Source organism: Schistocerca nitens, chromosome 11 (assembly GCF_023898315.1).
Source record: "Schistocerca nitens isolate TAMUIC-IGC-003100 chromosome 11, iqSchNite1.1, whole genome shotgun sequence".
Taxonomy (NCBI): Eukaryota; Metazoa; Arthropoda; class Insecta; order Orthoptera; family Acrididae; genus Schistocerca; species Schistocerca nitens.
In genome coordinates this window covers 73,352,589-73,371,056 of record NC_064624.1, presented here as the reverse complement: position 1 = coordinate 73,371,056, position 18,468 = coordinate 73,352,589, and the positions used below count along the sequence as shown (strand labels likewise).

General features: G+C 43.3%; 1 protein-coding gene across 1 annotated transcript in view; it reads right to left on the bottom strand.

The window, feature by feature from the left end:
* Positions 1–12,570: 12,570 nt before the first annotated feature.
* The window catches only part of LOC126213185 (ankyrin-3-like), a 38,591-nt gene continuing 32,693 nt past the window's right edge, over positions 12,571–18,468 (bottom strand). Inside the window, exon 4 of the mRNA XM_049940812.1 lies at positions 12,571–13,207. Within this exon, the coding sequence (XP_049796769.1) occupies positions 12,628–13,207 (580 nt within the window). The 3' untranslated portion in view covers positions 12,571–12,627. The remainder of the gene's footprint in view (positions 13,208–18,468) is intronic.

Genomic DNA, 18,468 nt, shown 5'->3' with positions numbered 1-18,468 from the left:
AAATTAAGCTCTAAGAAATATTGGAACCAGCCACAAGTTTTTGTGAAATTATTTATTTGTATCATTACTAACCACACGCCTGAACCTGTCGTCAGATGGTAGAGTGCTTTCTGGGCAAGTTTTATATTTATGTCCTAAAGTATAACAAAGTTTTTCATATTACGCAATTTGCAAATATTTTAAATTTGTTTCGGAAATTACAACAATGTTTTAGTGATTACTTAGTTTAAACAAAGTTCTTCATTTGGGACCTAAAATATAACAAAGCTTTAGTGATTATGTATGTCACAGAAAATTTTACTGTGTATGTACGCTCTGTGCTTTGTGCTTACTCCACGAAGAGCTGTCCTTTACATACTATAGCAGACTGGTTTGATTATCTTTTTCACTCCAAGTAAGTCCACGAGCTAAACTAAGTACAAGATAGCGGATACAGTTGTTTGCTTCAGCTGTTGATTTAATGTGCACAGAACGTAATATACACTACTGGCCATTAAAATTGCTACACCAAGAAGTAATGTATTTTTTGGACAAATATATTATACTAGAACTGATATGTGATTACATTTTCACGCAATTTGGGTGCATAGATCCTGAGAAATCAGTACCCAGAACAACCACCTCTCGCTGTAATAACGACACTGATACGCCTGGACATTGAGTCAAACAGAACTTGGATGGCGTGTACAGGTACAGATACCCATGCAGCTTCAACACGATACCACAGTTCATCAAGAGCTGTGACTGGCGTATTGTGACGAGCCGGTTGCTCGGCCACCATTGACCAGACGTTTTCATTTGGTGAGAGATCTGGAGAATGTGCTGGCCAGGGCAGAAGTCGAACATTTTCTGTATCCAGAAAGGCCCGTGCAGGACCAGCAACATGCGGTCGTGCATTATCCTGCTGAAATGTAGGGTTTCACAGGGATCGAATGAGGGGTAGAGCCACGGATAGTACCACATCTCAAATGTAACGTCCACTGTTCAAAGTACAGTCAATGCGAACAAGAGATGACCGAGGCGTGTAACCAATGGCACCCCATACCATCACGCCAGGTGATACGGCAGTATGGCGATGACGAATACACGCTTCCAATGTGCGTTCACCGCGATGTCACCAAACACGGATGCTACCATCATGATCCTGTAAACAGAACCTGGATTCATCCCTAAAAAAGGCGTTTTGCCATTCGTGCACCCAGGTTCGTCGTCGAGTACACCATCGCAGGCGCTGCTGTCTGTGATGCAGCATCAAGGGTAACCGCAGACACGGTCTCCGAGCTGATAGTCCATGCTGCTGCAAACGACGTCGAACTGTTCGTGCAGATGGTTGTTGCCTTGCAAACGTCCCCATCTGTTGAGTCAGGGATCGAGACGTGGCTGCACGATCCGTCACAACCATGCGAAGAAGACGCCTGTCATCTCGACTGCTAGTGATACGAGGCCGCTGGGATCCAGCACGGCGTTCCGTATTACCCTCCTGAACCCACTGATTCCATATCCTGCTAAGAGTCATTGGATCTCGACCAACTCGAGCAGCAATGTTGCAATACGATAAACTGCAATCACGATAGGCTACAATCCGACCTTTATCAAAGTCGGGAACGTGATGGTACGCATTTCTCCTCCTTACACGAAGCATCACAACAACGTTTCACCAGGCAACGCCTGTCAACTGCTGTTTGCGTATGAGAAATCGGTTGGAAACTTTCGTCATGTCAGCAAAAAAATGGTTGAAATGGCTCTGAGCACTATGGGACTTCACTGCTGAGGTCATCAGTCCCCTAGAACTTAGAACTACCTAAACCTAACTAACCTAAGGACACCACACGCATCCATGCCCGAGGCAGGATTCGAACCTGCGACCGTAGCGGTCGCGCGGCTCCAGACTGTAGCGTCTAGAACCGCTCGGCCACTCCGGCCGGTCTCATGTCAGCAAGTTGTAGGTGTCGCCACCGGCGCCAACCTTGTGTGAATGCTCTGAAAAGCTAATCATTTACATATCACCACAACTTCTTCCTGTCGGTTAAATGTCGCGACTGTAGCACGTCATCTTCGTGGTGTAGCAATTTTAATTGCCAGTAGTGTATGTAGGCTTACAGACATATTTTTGGAGTTATTGCAGAGATACTTCTATGAAGTACAGATTATTGGAAAGCTACATATTTAATTATTTAGGTTTGAAAGAAGCTGGTAATGGTCACTGAAGAATACGCTCTCTGTCAGTTTCCTATTATTTCTTTCATTTTAGATGTTCTATAGAATTTTGGTGGTACATTTGTTTTCTAAACTGTATTTCATCGTTTAGCATGCATTCAGCTTTACTGTGGAAATAGCTGTATACTTCTAATTCTTCTAACACATTCATTTCTACTCTGTTTCCTCAAAATGTAATATTTCTAGGTTTTCTTTTAGGCTTGTCTTTGTGTTTCCATGTTGGACCAAGTGAGCAGCGAATATTGATTTATTTATCTTGTTGCGCCTATGACCATTCGTGTGTTTTCGACATTATCGTTATAACTTCTAAAAGATTGACTTATGTAAAATTTGGGCCACACAGAATACTTTAGTCTATGGATGCCAGATCTGGAATGTACTTCATTCTCTAAATTTAAGTTATGAACAGTTGTATCTTTCATTTTATTATTTGTGGTAAAACTAGTTTCCACATTTTTAGCATGTACTAAGTTTGCAGTCGTATATGACACCTTAGCAGTGATTGGGATGCAGACATATTTCATGGAGTTTCTAGGAGCTATTTGTGTGGATGTGCTGTTTTATGTGGACATAAAACCATCTTTGTTACTGAATTGGTTTTTAATTTTTTTGTGAAATTTATTCGCCGAGAGAATGAATTGACAGAGTATTCGCCATTCACCATTATCAGCATCCTTCAAAGCCAAATAAATAAATGTATAGCTTTAAAGATCTGTATTATGTAAATGTATGTTCACAGTAGCACATATTAAATGATTTGCCACATGAAATCATCAGAAAACGTAATCAAATGTATCCACCACGTTGTATTTAGTTTATCTGATGGATTAGCATGGAAGGAAAAAGAGGATCAGACCTCTCTCTTATAATACACAAAGTAGAAATTTTCTTGCGGTAAGAACCATGTATAGAGTGTACATATAATTAAAAAAGTTTTGTAAACCACGTAACCACTAAAACTTTGTTATATTGTAGGAGACAAATGTAAAACTAGCCAAGAAATCAATGCTACCTTCTCACAATGAGCTCAGGCCCGAAACTAATATTGGGATAAACACTTGTGGCTGCTTGCAGTATTTTTTACTGTATAATTGACATTTATACCAAATACTGAGCCTATTGCTTAGTTCAAAACTAGTGGCAGTATTTGCGACTCTATGGAAAAATAAGAGAGATCAGTTTTTTTTAAAGAGCTACTGATCCTAGATGTGATGTGTACAACAAACTTACAGCAGTTTTCGGGCATGAATAATTCATTAGATTTTCTTGGGAATGAATTGCAACGTTAGTCATCCTAGACTAGTCGGCGTACGTGTTCAACATACAGATGTAAGCAAATACAAGTAAAGGAAACTTAAGCCAGATTACAAGGCCACATTTTGCCATGCCACAGGTTACCATAACGCACATCTCACTTGCCAATCTGACTCTACGCTCTTCTTTATATCCAGTGTACCAATGTACAAGCTGTTTCCATCATTCGTTTTATGTCTTCATTTCATACCTCATGGTCTATTCTAACTTTAACATCATCTTCTTCAACACGTTATTTCCACTGACACGGCCCTTTCTTTGTGAGTTTCACCACTTCTGCCCATATGCCACAATGCTTTGCACAAAAATATTGTACAGCTGCTTGTTTTAACTACAGATGGTTTCCACTTCCGAACTTTAATAATATATCTACAATGATCAATAAAATGACAATACGGAGGTTATGCGAGTTAATGTCAGACTACCAATCACCTAGGTGGTGGGCTTTCACATGGCACAGGACGGTTACATTTTTTGGTAGCATTCTTGGGAAGTGTAATGGATCTGCATAGTAATTCACATAGAATAGATTACTACAATCTGTTCTAGGGCAACGCTACAATGTTTGAAACATCACGTAGGCCTGACAACAGACAATAAACGGGTTCTAAGGCAGTTTGATCTTAAGCGGTCGGTATTCTCTATAGGAAAGTTTAACTGGGATGATAAGGATCTTAATGGAACTACTTTTTATTTTTTTCATTTTTTTTTGTAAGTCAACTTTTACATAATACCATGTTGAGGAAAAATATAAAACGGACATCAAAGTAAAACATGTGACGCTTCTGATGGCTGCTTCCTTTATCACTGTACAGACCCCTGCGAAAAAGTAAGGGAGATATAGTGCATAAGGAGGTTGTACAGACGAATAATTTGTGCGCCTCAGTCGTGACAGGAATCAGTTCATATTGGTATGGAGTACGCTCACAATTTACTGTACATTGCTCAAGTGGATTTCGGAACATTTCTACTTTAATGTTAATAGCCTGCAAACCACTGAAGTGCATGACAGAGGATGCTTCCATCACATGCTCTCGCGTATGGAGTGCAGGAGGAATGGCTGCTCGGTTGCCTCCATATGTGCTGTAATTAGTCTGATTTTGTCTTCTCCGTCCCTTATACAGTGAGTTGTAATATACTATGTTTCTCAAGTAATACTCTGTTTTGAAGCTTCTCAGTGTGCTTTAATGAGACAATTGCAGGCTCCCAGCTCCTGTTTTCCACCTTTACTGTAATTCTGTCTCAAGGGTAAAAAATATCTGTGACCATTTGTGCTGCTCTTTTTGCATACATTTTATATCTCTTGTTAATATCAGTTATTATAACTGCAGAAATATTCAAGTACAGATTCTAAACATGATTTGCAGACAAACGCCATTTTAGATTAGCTGCATTTTCTCAGTATCCTTCCAATCGACCAAGGTTGTCTTACCTATGAATGAGCTCATGTGATCTTTATGTTCATAGCCTTACGAACTACTGTGCCCAGGTACTTGTACAAGTCGAATGATGTCAGCTGTGTATATTTGAACCATCAGCTGCTTTTATTTTACACCCAATCATGTACCGGTTTCAGTCTTGGCAATCTTCACGGATGAAGGGTTAAAATGTCTTAAGCCATCATACTTCATTAGTCTTAATTAAAATGTGTGGCGCATGCCATTAATGTAAATATATGTCACACGACTTTAAGAGCAAACATAAGAGTACTAAATGTGTTCAGCTGTGACTCGTTAATATTGAAATCATAGTATAGCATATTTTTGCATTTCATGTGGTACCCCCACACGATCATAAACTAACGGGCGATGTTGTAATACTCGAATGCTTTTTTGAAAATGAGAGGTACTGTATCTGTCTATCTTAATGCATTGCTTTCAGGATGTCCTGCGAGAAACGCAGGAGGTAGATTTCGCATTACGAAAGGTTTCGAAATTCCTACTGGTAGGCAAGGATGAGGTGATTCATTTGGAGACACTGATTCGATGAATACATTAATACATGCAGAATTTATATTTGCTATTACAGCAACATATCCAATTACATATTAAAAATACAAAATGTACGCCACCTGCACCAGAAAACTTTGAAAATTCTTTTAAATGAAAACTTCTCAACAAAGTTTGAATGTGTACGTGATGACTCCTAGAGTGAAGGACTCTATTGGTACTTGTGTATCAAGTACTGAAGTACGAAAGATGTTGTCTATAGTTGATATTGCTTGCATTGATACCGGTTACCTTAACTTTTACAAAAACTGAGAAGAATCATTGCACTTTAACATTATATGAAACACAGAGAAACTAACTTTCATGAACAACTTAACACAAACTTAATTAGAATCCTTTACTTGATTTATGTGCCAAAGTACTCCGTCGTCAGGCCACGAGTGGCCTAATAAGACCATCCGTCTTCAGTGGAGGATGCGGATAGGAGGGGCGTGGGGTCAGCACACTGCTCTCCCTGTCGTTATGATGGTGTTCTTGACCGAAGCCGCTAGTAATCGGTCGAGTAGCTCCTCAAATGCTCCTCACGAGGCTAAGTGCACCCCGAAAAATGGCTACAGCGCATGGCGGCCTGGATGGTCACCCATCAAAGTGCCGACCACGCCCGACAGTGCTTATCTTCGGCGTCTCACAAGAACCGGTGTATCCTCGGCGGCAAGGCCGTTGCCACTTATGCGCTAAAGTAGGGAATTTTATTTCCAATTCCTTTATTACTTCACTTACCCCAATTGCACAATCCTCCCAGATGTAGAGGGTGATTACAGTTAAACTTTCAAACTGCTTTAGAAACAACACCACTGGTCAGAATGGTGTCAAATTGCAACGGGATATTATAGTAGAAGGGGGAAAACGTATGGCGAAAAAAACAGTATGAAAATTGGTCAATAGATGGTACTGCAACGGGATATTATAGGAGAAGGGGGAAAACATATGGCGGAAAAAACAGTATGAAAATTGGTCAATAGATGGCACTGTATGTTTCTGAACATAGAAATGAAAACACCTGTCATGCACACGACCTACTGAAGTTGGTATAAACACGCCGGGTAGAAGGCGTTTCCCCTTTTCGCATTTGCAATGTTCGCCATGACTATCTGAATGCATGATCGCGCTCTACCTGTAAAGCTGTATTACAAAAATGATGGCGGTGCACACGTCGCTCTGCAGAAGTTCTGGACATTGAAAGGTTTGAATACAGCCGTTGGTCCGATGACTGTCATGGGTCTGGAGAAAATCATGCGGAAATTCGGGGAGACGGGTTCTATTGGTGTACAGCCTGGCAGAAGGAGGAAACGAATTAATTACACGTCAGTGGAAACAGTGGCCACAGCAATGCCACAGCAGAGGTGGTGTGCAAACATGCATTGCACGGAGAATTGCCCGACCATTGGACATACCCGTGAGCAAGGTGCGTAAAATCCTACGAAACATCCTTCTTTGCTATCCATTCAAAATTACCGGTGTGCACGAGTTGCTTCCTGTTGACCTGCCAGCAAGAGAGACCTATGCTTCAGAATTTCATGCACGCATGGAACTGGAGAATAACTGGAAGATTTTGTAGACAGACAAAGCCCACTTCCATCTGACAGGATACGTCAATACACAGAAATGTCGAATATGGGCAACGGAAAATCGACAAGCAAATCAACCAGTACCAATCCTGAAAAGGTCACTGTTTGGTGCGGGTTTACGGCATCGTTTATCATAGGGCCATATTTTTTCGAAAAGACAGGTGCTTCCGGTCCTGTTACCTGTACCGTCACTGGTAAGCGCTATGAGTGTCTTTTGTGCGACCACGTCATTCCAGCTCTCCAACAGTGTGGGTGTGTGGATCATTTTTTTGCAAGATAGCGCACATCCGCATATTGCAAATCCAGTTGAGCAGCTGCTGAATCGCCATTTCGGGAATGCTAGAATTATCAGTCGCCATTTCCATACTTCTGGCTGTGGGGCTATCTAAAAGATGTTTTGTTCAGTGCTACGATTGCAAACTTAGCAGCATTGAAGGCAAGCATTGCACAACACATTCTGAACGTGACCCCGGAAACAATTCGATTAGTTGTGGAACATGCTGTTCCTCGATTTGAACTTGTTGCAGAAAATGGTGGACTGCATATTGAACATGTTTTGAGCCAGTCACCCTGAAATTAATAACCAGATTCGATTCTGATTAATGCTTTTATGCGGTTTTTGGCCTCAGGACAATTACAAACAGATTTTTCCCATCCGATGTGATATGACCCTGCCATGGTGGATGGTCTTACGTAACTAACAGTATTACACCCATGCACACTGTGTGGCACGTTAGGAATTGTTGTATGATTCATTTGTAAATTGTAGTCGACTACTATTGAAATATGGTGCTTACGGCGCCATCTATTGCTACATTTTGTAACTATTTATTTTTCTTCTGCCGTACGTTTTCCCCATTCTCCGATAATATTCCGTTGAAGTTTGATGTCATTATGACAAGTGGTGTTATATCTACAGCAGTTTGAAAGTTTAACATTAATTATAATGATACTGTATATCAAATTTTGAGTTCAGTGTTATGAATTATGTGTTTGTTTTGTGTTCATAGTTGACAATCTCTCTTCTGAAACATCTATTACTTTTGGTCATTCTAATCTGATGACATGATAATATTACGAGCATAATCCATATTAGATGTAGCTTACTCTATATGTTGTAATGTGTCCCTTAACTGCAGCATTACAGCGGTGTGAAAAATGCGTGCCTAGAGGTTCTTTAAAGTGATAAAACGATTTCAGATGATAGGCCTATAACACAGTTTGAATATTGCTACCAGCGCTTCACTGTAATGAAACACAGTAGCTATTGAACCGTCTGTAATCCACACACACCAGTTAACTTAGTCTGGAATTAGAACTAATTTGGTAAGAATTTTGCTAATGATGTCACGTTATAAGTAGAGACACAAATTTCTGGACTACACGCATGGCAGACACAGAAGTAAATTCAGTCTTGGAATTGAACTGGAGACGCTTTGTAACTATACATCCTCTATGGTAGTAATCTAGGAAGGGTGATATTTGCAGTAGTTTCTCATTCCATCATACATGCTCCTACCAAGTATTTTTCAGTAATCGTACATTGTGTAAAAAAGATATTTGTTAGTAATGGAGTATTTTCAAATTTTTGTTGAGTTTGCCTCCTGTTGCTTAGTATGTTTCGTGGATGTGGTTCCCCACAGATTCATTGGGAGAGTGCTTAGAAAATGTAGTCCATCAACAAAGGAGGTGGCTTACAAAACACTTGTTCGACCTATACTTGAGTATTGCTCATCAGTGTGGGATCCGTACCAGATCGGCTTGACGGAGGAGATAGAGAAGATCCAGAGAAGAGCGGCGCGTTTCGTCACAGGGTTATTTGGTAACCGTGATAGCGTTACGGAGATGTTTAATAAACTCAAGTGGCAGACTCTGCAAGAGAGGCGCTCTGCATCGCGGTGTAGCTTGCTCGCCAGGTTTCGAGAGGGTGCGTTTCTGGATGAGGTATCGAATATATTGCTTCCCCCTACTTATACCTCCCGAGGAGATCACGAATGTAAAATTAGAGAGATTAGAGCGCGCACGGAGGCTTTCAGACAGTCGTTCTTCCCGCGAACCATACGCGACCGGAACAGGAAAGGGAGGTAATGACAGTGGCACGTAAAGTGCCCTCCGCCACACACCGTTGGGTGGCTTGCGGAGTATAAATGTAGATGTAGATGTAGATGCAGATGTAGATGACAAATGTCATGTTACAGCCCTGAACTGCAAACAAAATTCTTTATAAACACAGCCAGTTTCGGTCGACTGACCATCATCAACTTCATAGAAGTATTCACAGCATCATGTTAGGCCAAATATAAAATTATTGATGTGGGATGATAAAACCATGAACTAGGCAGTTATCACATTAGAGTTAATAAAATGTTCTGGGCTATTAGGACGTGGTCAAATGGATTTCACTTTAAAACCTGACGTTTAGTCCGGAGATGGGGACGAAACGTCAGGACATTTTCAAGGTGGATCGTATCTTTGTTGAATGTCCGGTTCACACCCTGGCTCGCTACTGACTGCAGCAAGATTCCGCTTCCGCGTACTGGCGTAGGGTCACGTTTTGAATACGCGAGCACAATTCGCCATTGTTGATTGCCGTCGTCCGCTGTTGCAAACATCCCGTGGTGGAAGAAGACTGGTACACTTCTTCTTCAGCACCAGAATCCGAGTGTCATTCAATGTCACGCCCCACTCCTTCCTACTGAAATTCCTGGTGTGCAAGCAATCTCCATGGCCTCTCCATATAGCCTTTCGTGATGTCCACGTGTGGCTGCCAATACGTGAGTCCTATCAAAATGAATGTGGTGGTCTGCTGGCTGCAAAGCACGTCTCGTATCAGTTGATATACCACCGTCCCCTCTCCTGCAATGACCCCAGTGCTCTTCTACACGTTTTTTCACAGTTATTTTTGTGCTACCCACGTATATCTCCCCACAACTACACGGAGTCTTATAAATTCCAGCTTTTTCCAGAGGTTGGCGACCATCGTTGACCAATTTTACGTAATTTTGAATCTTCCGTGTAGATGTGTAGGTTACCGCCATGATCTGCTTTTTCAGGACATTTCCTATGCTATCAGCCACGTCCTTAATAAATGGCAGGAAAACTTGCGATTTGACTGGCGGTAGAGCATCGCAATAATTTGTATGCAGTGGTCTTAACACTCTTTTCACAGCCGGCCGGTGTGGCCGAGCGATTCTAGGCGCTTCAGTCTGGAACTGCGAGACCACTCCGGTTACAGGTTCGAATCCTGCCTCGGGCATGGATGTGTGTGATGTCCTTAGGTTGGTTAGGTTTAAGTAGTTCTAAGTTCTAGGAGACTGATGACCTCAGATGTTAAGTCCCATAGTACTCAGAGCTATTTGAACCAATTATGAACTCTTTTCACCTCAGCGAACGAATAATCATCCTTGAGCAATGTGTTGACAAGCTGCTTTAATTCTGCATGAAGCAGCTCTGGTTCACAGATTTTAATTGCTCTATCCGCCAACGTTTTTCTGATACCTCGCCTTTGCTGTGGGTGGTGGTTCGAATCCCGGTGTAGGTGACGGTTTGGTACGTAGGTTTTCAGTAAACCATGTGGTCCAGGTTACCATCTTCTTTCTTTAAAACTAGTGCATCAAGAAAATTTTATCTTCTGCTAGCCTCCTCCTTCGGACGACGCCAGTTGGCAGCGGGTAATTGCATTCGCGTATTCAAAACATATGATGTCACGCCGCTGCGCGGAAGCGGAATTTTGCTGTAGTCATTAGCGAGCCAGGGTGTGAACCGGGCATTCAACAAAAGCTATCACCATCTTTGAAAATGTCCTCCGCAGATGAGGACGAAACGTCGGGTGTTAAAGTGAAATCCATGCGACCACGGCATAATAGCCCGGAATATTTTAGTTGTGACATTTGTGGCTGTGAAAGGTTACATTTTACAGTTGTCAAGTCATAATACAAATACAAATTACATGATGGAGTGAATGTTTTTATGAACTTAATGCTGGTCAGTCGACAAAAACTGGTAGTGGAAAGAATGAATCTTATCAGCAGCTCAATGCCTAAACAAGACACTTCTCTTCTTAGTTACACTAATTTATAGACGTGTTCTATTGCTGTTATTTCTGTGTTGTAACTTGAGTAGTTGCGATATACTACTGGCCATTAGAATTACTACACCACGAACATGACGTGCTACAGACGCGAAATTTAACTGACAGGAAGAAGATGCTGTGATATGCAAATGATTAGCTTTCCAGAGCATTCACACAAGGTTGGCGCCGGTGGCGACACATGGAACATGCTGACATAAGGAAAGTTTCCAACGGATTCCTCATACACTAACAGTGGTTGACCGGCGATGCCTGGTGAAACGTTGTTGTGATGCCTCGTGTAAGGAGGAGAAATGCGTACCATCACGTTTCCGACTTTGATAAATGGAGGTTTGCAAGACAACAACCGTCTGCGCGAACAGTTCGACGACGTTTGCAGCAGCACGAACTATCAGCTCTGAGACCATGGCTGCGATTACCCTTGACGCTGCACCACAGACAGGAGCGCTTGCGATGGTGTACTCAGCGACGAACCTGGGTGCACGAATGGCAAAACGCCATTTTTTCGGATGAATCCAGGTTCTGTGTACAGCATCACTATGGTCGCATCCATGTTTGGGGCATCGCGGTGAACGCACATTGGAAGCCTGTATTCGTAATCGCCATACTGGCGTATGACCCGGCGTGATGGTACGGGGTGCCATTGGTTGCACGTCTCGGTTACTTCTTGTTCGCATTGACGGCACTTTGAACAGTGGATGTGTTACGACATGGGGCTCTATCCCTCATTCGATCCCTGCGAAACTGTGCATTTCAGCAGGATAATGCACGACCGCATGTTGCAGGTCCTGTACGTGCCTTTCCGGATATTGAAAATTTTAGACTGCTGCCCTGGACAGCACATTCTCCAGATCTCTCACCAATTGGAAACGTCTGGTCAATGGCGGCTGAGTAACTGGCACGTCACAATATGTTGGTCACTAGTCATGATGAACTGTGGTATCATGTTGAAGTTGCAGGAGCAGCTTACCTGTACGCGCCATCCAAGCTCTGTTTGACTCAATGTCCAGGCATATCAAGGTCGTTATTACGGGGAGAGGTGGTTGTTCTGGGTACTGATTTCTCAGGATCTATGCACCCAAATTGCGTGAAAATGTAATCACATGTCAGTTCTAGTATAATATATTCGCCCAATGAATACCCGTTTATCATCTGGATTTCTTCTTGGTGTAGCAATTTTAATGGCCAGTACTGTATACACATACCTAGATTTGTTGGTTTGTGGGGTTCAAGGGACCACTCATTTATTTATAGATATGTTCTATTGGTGTTATTTTTCTGAGTAGTTATGTACACTAGATAGATACAGATAGGAACCAAAACTGCTGGAAGAAGTTTTCATTATCTTTTATTTAAAAAGAAATAAGAGGAAATCATTTAGAGACATTCTTTTCGTTTTAGTCTACAGATGTTTCTTGGACAGCTAGCTTCATCTTAGCAAGTCTATGAGCTGCTGGCGGTTGTGCTGCCTGGCGATGTCCAGCGGTGTGTTCCCACTGTTATCTCTAGCGCCCCTGTCAGCCCCAGCCTCCAGCAACACAATCGCCGCCGCAGTGTGGCCACTGTATGCTGCGAGGTGCAGCGGTGTCCACCCATTTTGATTCCTGGCATTGTGGTAGGGAGAGGAGGTCAGCAACAGCCGCACCACGTCTGTGTGACCGTGCTGTGCCGCATAGTGCAGCGGCGTCTTCTCATACTGGTTCCTGGCGTTAGGGTCGGCAGCAGAAGACAACAGCAGCCGCACGACCGCCGCGTGGCCGCTCTCTGCAGCCGATTGCAGGGGCGTGCTCTGCCTGGAGTTCCTGCTGTCCACCTCTGCCCCATTCTCGAGGAGACACCTCACCGCCTCCACCTGTCCCCTGCGTGCTGCCCGGTGCAGGCACGTCTCCCCCTCTCCACCCCTCGACCCCACATCCGCTCCCACCGCGAGTAGCGCCGTCAGCTCCTCCACTGCTCCCTCCTCAGCCGCCTGGATCAGCCTCCTGCTCTTCTCCTCTGCAGAAAGATTCCTGCACAAATCACAGAAATTCTCACACTTTATTACAAGTATATTGGAAGCACAACTATGGCAATCTCTAAGTATACTGAGGTGCAGAGGTGATTTCTTTCGACCTTTCGATGATATTGGTATCTAGTCATTGCCCTCTGCCGACAGAGACGCTTCATACCGCTAATACTAGGCTTTATGAACAGCAAGCCTTTCTGACACTTGTAGCCGGCCGAAGTGTCCGTGCGGTTAAAGGCGCTGCAGTCTGGAACCGCAAGACCGCTACGGTCGCAGGTTCGAATCCTGCCTCGGGCATGGATGTTTGTGATGTCCTTAGGTTCGTTAGGTTTAACTAGTTCTAATTTCTAGGGGACTAATGACCTCAGCAGTTGAGTCCCATAGTGCTCAGAGCCATTTGAACCATTGACACTTGGAAATGTGACAAACAAAACTAATCACAACACCAAATCTTTACAGAAAATCCCCCGTCACAGCAGCAAAACATTTCAGTCCCATCGAAGACAGAAACCAAGTGTTTACAGAAAACCGTTTAGTCCAACCGAGCGAGGTGGCACAGTGGTTAGACACTGGACTCGCATTCGGAAGGCCGACGGTTCAATCCCGCGTCCGGCCATCCTAATTTAGGTTCTCCCTGATTTCCCTAAACCGCTCCAGGCAAATGCCGGGATGGTTCCTTTCAAAGAGCACGGCCGCCTTCCTTCTCCATCCTTCCCTAATCCGATGAGACCGATGACCTCGCTGTCTGGTCTCCTTCCCCAAAAACAATCAACAACAACAACCATTTAATCCACAGCTTTTAGATATAGGTATGATACTAACTAAACTGCTTGCAGTGCACAGGGTAGCCGATTGGTCTTAGGCGCCTTGCTACGGTTCATACAGCTCTCCGCATCGGAGGGTCGAATCGTCCCTTGGGCATGGACGTGTGTGATAAGCTTAGCGTAATCTGCTTACAATAAGTACTGTGTAAGTCTACGGACCGATGACTTCAGCAGTTTGGTCACATGGGAATTTACCACCACCACCACCACCACCACCACCACCACCAACTCCCTCCCACTACACAAAATCACACTTGTCTTCATGTGCACGTGGCCATACTTGCAGGGATAAATTTGCTTGCATGAGAAAAACGTGGCAGGCCGGAGTGGCCGAGTGGCTCCTGGCGGTACAGTCTGGAACCGCGCCACCGCTACGGTCGCTGGTTCGAATCCTACCTCGCGCATGGATGTGTGTGATGTCCTTAGGTTAGTTAGGTTTCAGTAGTTCTATGTTCTAGGGGACTGATATCCTCAGAAGTTAAGTCCCATAGTGCTCAGAGCCATTTGAACCATTTTTTTGAGAAAAAAGTGTACACACACACACACACACACATTTTTCACTTAAATTATTGTGGCTGTGATGCATGTGAAGTGCATGCGAAGGGTCTAACTATATTCAGAAAGGACAGATTAAATATACACTCCTGGAAATTGAAATAAGAACACCGTGAATTCATTGTCCCAGGAAGGGGAAACTTTATTGACACATTCCTGGGGTCAGATACATCACATGATCACACTGACAGAACCACAGGCACATAGACACAGGCAACAGAGCATGCACAATGTCGGCACTAGTACAGTGTATATCCACCTTTCGCAGCAATGCAGGCTGCTATTCTCCCATGGAGATGATCTTAGAGATGCTGGATGTAGTCCTGTGGAACCGCTTGCCATGCCATTTCCACCTGGCGCCTCAGTTGGACCAGCCTTCGTGCTGGACGTTGTAACGTCCCTTAGCAAAGGACATATTTTGTAGTAAAGAGAAAACAGTGTGCATCATATTCTGTTATTGTATCGAATTATCTATTTTTTTATTATTATTTATTTTAGATAATATCTCTGGCGGCGAGTACTGAAACCGCACAGACGATAAATATCATACAAAGATAAGAATATACCACTAGTATAAATAATACAGAACGAACATTAATTTCTCTGTCTTCTTCTTGGAGTTACGGGAGTAAGATAGCCTGTGTCGCAGTTGTACATGCTAACGTAGTCTTCTTTTGTCATGGTCAATAGATGTACGCCATTACGTACTCAATTTTAAAAAAAAGGTGTGTATTGTAGATAAGTTAACATATTTGAATGTTTTGAATAGAGTTATTTAATGAAACCTTGCATTATTATTTGTAGTAGCTTGCTTAGAATATTATCCCATCCTTTTAAGACATTTTCAGTTATTTAAATATTATCCGTGGTGCAGAGCTGCGCTACGAACGAACGAGCCGCTGCCGCGGCGCATTCAAACTGCATTAAAAGAAACCGATCATACCGCAAAGAAGCGGGAAGGTAATAGTGAAATAAAATCATCTTTTTCAGCTTCCGGACTTGCACAGCAGAGCAGCAGATTTTATGATGTGTTTTGCAGGTTGACGAGGGCTGCTGATAATATATTGCTAACAGTAAAAAAGAGATAATTTACCTTCGTAACATAATAGGAATTTTGCTGTGCTTAGTTCTTGTCTGGCAAACCTTATAGTGGAAACGTATTTTTCTCCAACAATAGTCTCATGTTCTTGTGCTAGTCGTGGTAATTATTGGTGTTTTACTCTTAACAAAAATCCACTGCAAAATTTTGATGTTGAACAATCTTCGTGAACTGTAACATCAGTATTTCATAACAAAGTAATTTTCATTTTCAATAGCTATAAAGTAGGGAAGATACGTTGACTTTTATAGTGAGTTACAGTAACGGAAAATGTTCCTTTAATAGAAAGCCAGATACAGAACAATAAGAATCCAATATATTCTGTTTGTTGAAAATTAATGATTATAAAGAAATTCAAGGCACAGCGTTACTGAAAGGTATTTCGCGGCTCTTTTCGTATATGCGTTATTACGCAAATAATAATAGTAATAATCACAATAATAAAACAAAACAAAATAAATAGAAAAAGGTAGTTACGAGTCGCGAAACTGGCGCCCAACGTGGGGCGCCAGTTTCGCGACTCGTAAATACTCTTTTCTATTTATTTTGTTTTATTATTGCTCGCGTAATAACGCATATACGAAAAGACCCGCGAAGATGATTTTATTTCACTATTACTTTCCCGCTTCTTTGCGGTATGATCGGTTTCTTTTAATGCAGTTTGAATGCGCCGCGGCAGCGGCTCGTTCGTTCGTAGCGCAGCTCTGCACCACGGATAATATTTAAATAACTGAAAATGTCTTAAAAGGATGGGATAATATTCTAAGCAAGCTACTACAAATAATAATGCAAGGTTTCATTAAATAACTCTATTCAAAACATTCAAATATGTTAACTTATCTACAATACACACCTTTTTTAAAAATGAGTACGTAATGGCGTATATCTATTGAGAATGACAAAAGAAGACTACCTTAGCATTTACAACTGCGACACAGGCTATCTTACTCCCGTAACTCCAAGAAGAAGACAGAGAAATTAATGTTCGTTCTGTATTATTTATACTAGTGATATATTCTTATCTTTGCTGATATTTATCGTCTTGCGGTTTCAGTACTCGCCGACACAGATATTATCTAAAATAAATAAATAAAAAAAACATAATTCCATACAATAACAGAATACGATGCACAATATTTTATCTTTACTACAAAATATGTCCTTTCCTAAGAGACGTTATAACGTGCAGACCGCGTGAGACGATGCTTCATCCAGTCCCAAACATGCTCAATGGGGGACAGATCCGGAGATCTTGCTGGCCAGGGTAGTTGACTTACACCTTCTAGAGCACGTTGGGTGGCACGGGATACATGCGGACGTGCATTGTCCTGTTGGATCAGCAAGTTCCCTTGCCGGTCTAGGAATGGTAGAACGATGGGTTCGATGACGGTTTGGATGTACCGTGCACTATTCAGTGTCCCCTCGACGATCACTAGTGGTGTACGGCCACTGTAGGAGATCGCTCCCCACACCATGATGCCGGGTGTTGGCCCTGTGTGCCTCGGTCGTATGCAGTCCTGATTGTGGCGCTCACCTGCACGGCGCCAAACACGCATACGACCATCATTGGCACCAAGGCAGAAGCGACTCTCATCGCTGAAGACGACACGTCTCCATTCGTCCCTCCATTCACGCCTGTCGCGACACCACTGGAGGCGGGCTGCACGATGTTGGGGCGTGAGCGGAAGACGGCCTAACGGTGTGCGGGACCGTAGCCCAGCTTCATGGAGACGGTTGCGAATGGTCCTCGCCGATACCCCAGGAGCAACAGTGTCCCTAATTTACTGGGAAGTGGCGGTGCGGTCCCCTACGGCACTGCGTAGGATCCTACGGTCTTGGCGTGCATCCGTGCGTCGCTGCGGTCCGGTCCCAGGTCGACGGGCACGTGCACCTTCCGGCGACCACTGGCGACAACATCGATGTACTGTGGAGACCTCACGCCCCACGTGTTGAGCAATTCGGCGGTACGTCCACCCGGCCTCCCGCATGCCCACTATACGCCCTCGCTCAAAGTCCGTCAACTGCACATACGGTTCACGTCCACGCTGTCGCGGCATGCTACCAGTGTTAAAGACTGCGATGGAGGTCCGTATGCCACGGCAAACTGGCTGACACTGACGGCGGCGGTGCACAAATGCTGCGCAGCTAGCGCCATTCGACGGCCAACACCGCGGTTCCTGGTGTGTCCGCTGTGCCGTGCGTGTGATCATTGCTTGTACAGCCCTCTCGCAGTGTCCGGAGCAAGTATGGTGGGTCTGACACACCGGTGTCAATGTGTTCTTTTTTCCATTTCCAGGAGTGTAGTTACTCAGTGCAGACTTTATTGTTGACAGAAGTACTTTACGTTGTATTCACACTGACATAGCCAATTCCCGTGAGTCAGTATAAGTACAGGTTACTCTTGACTACTGGAATAAATTAATAAGCGGTTTCTTTAACTGACCCGTGACTCATATGACACACTTTCCGAAAAGTTCAAAGAAAACTTGGGTCTCATCTCAAATAGGTACCCCACTCATAGAATTATATTTGGTTTTAACCTCAATCCATGCTCGACATTGTGGCTGAAATAAATGTTTAAAGTTGGTGGTATGCCTATAGCGTCGCCTGAAATCGTACCGAATGCTATTGAAGAATGTTTTGACCAGCCCACTAAAAGTGTAAACGGTTGCGACCTCTTAGCAATACATAATCCTGACTAAGTACAGAGTGTCATGACCCATACACGGATTAGTAACCACAAGGTCATTGTACTGTGGCTGAGTACCATCATATCAACATTTACCC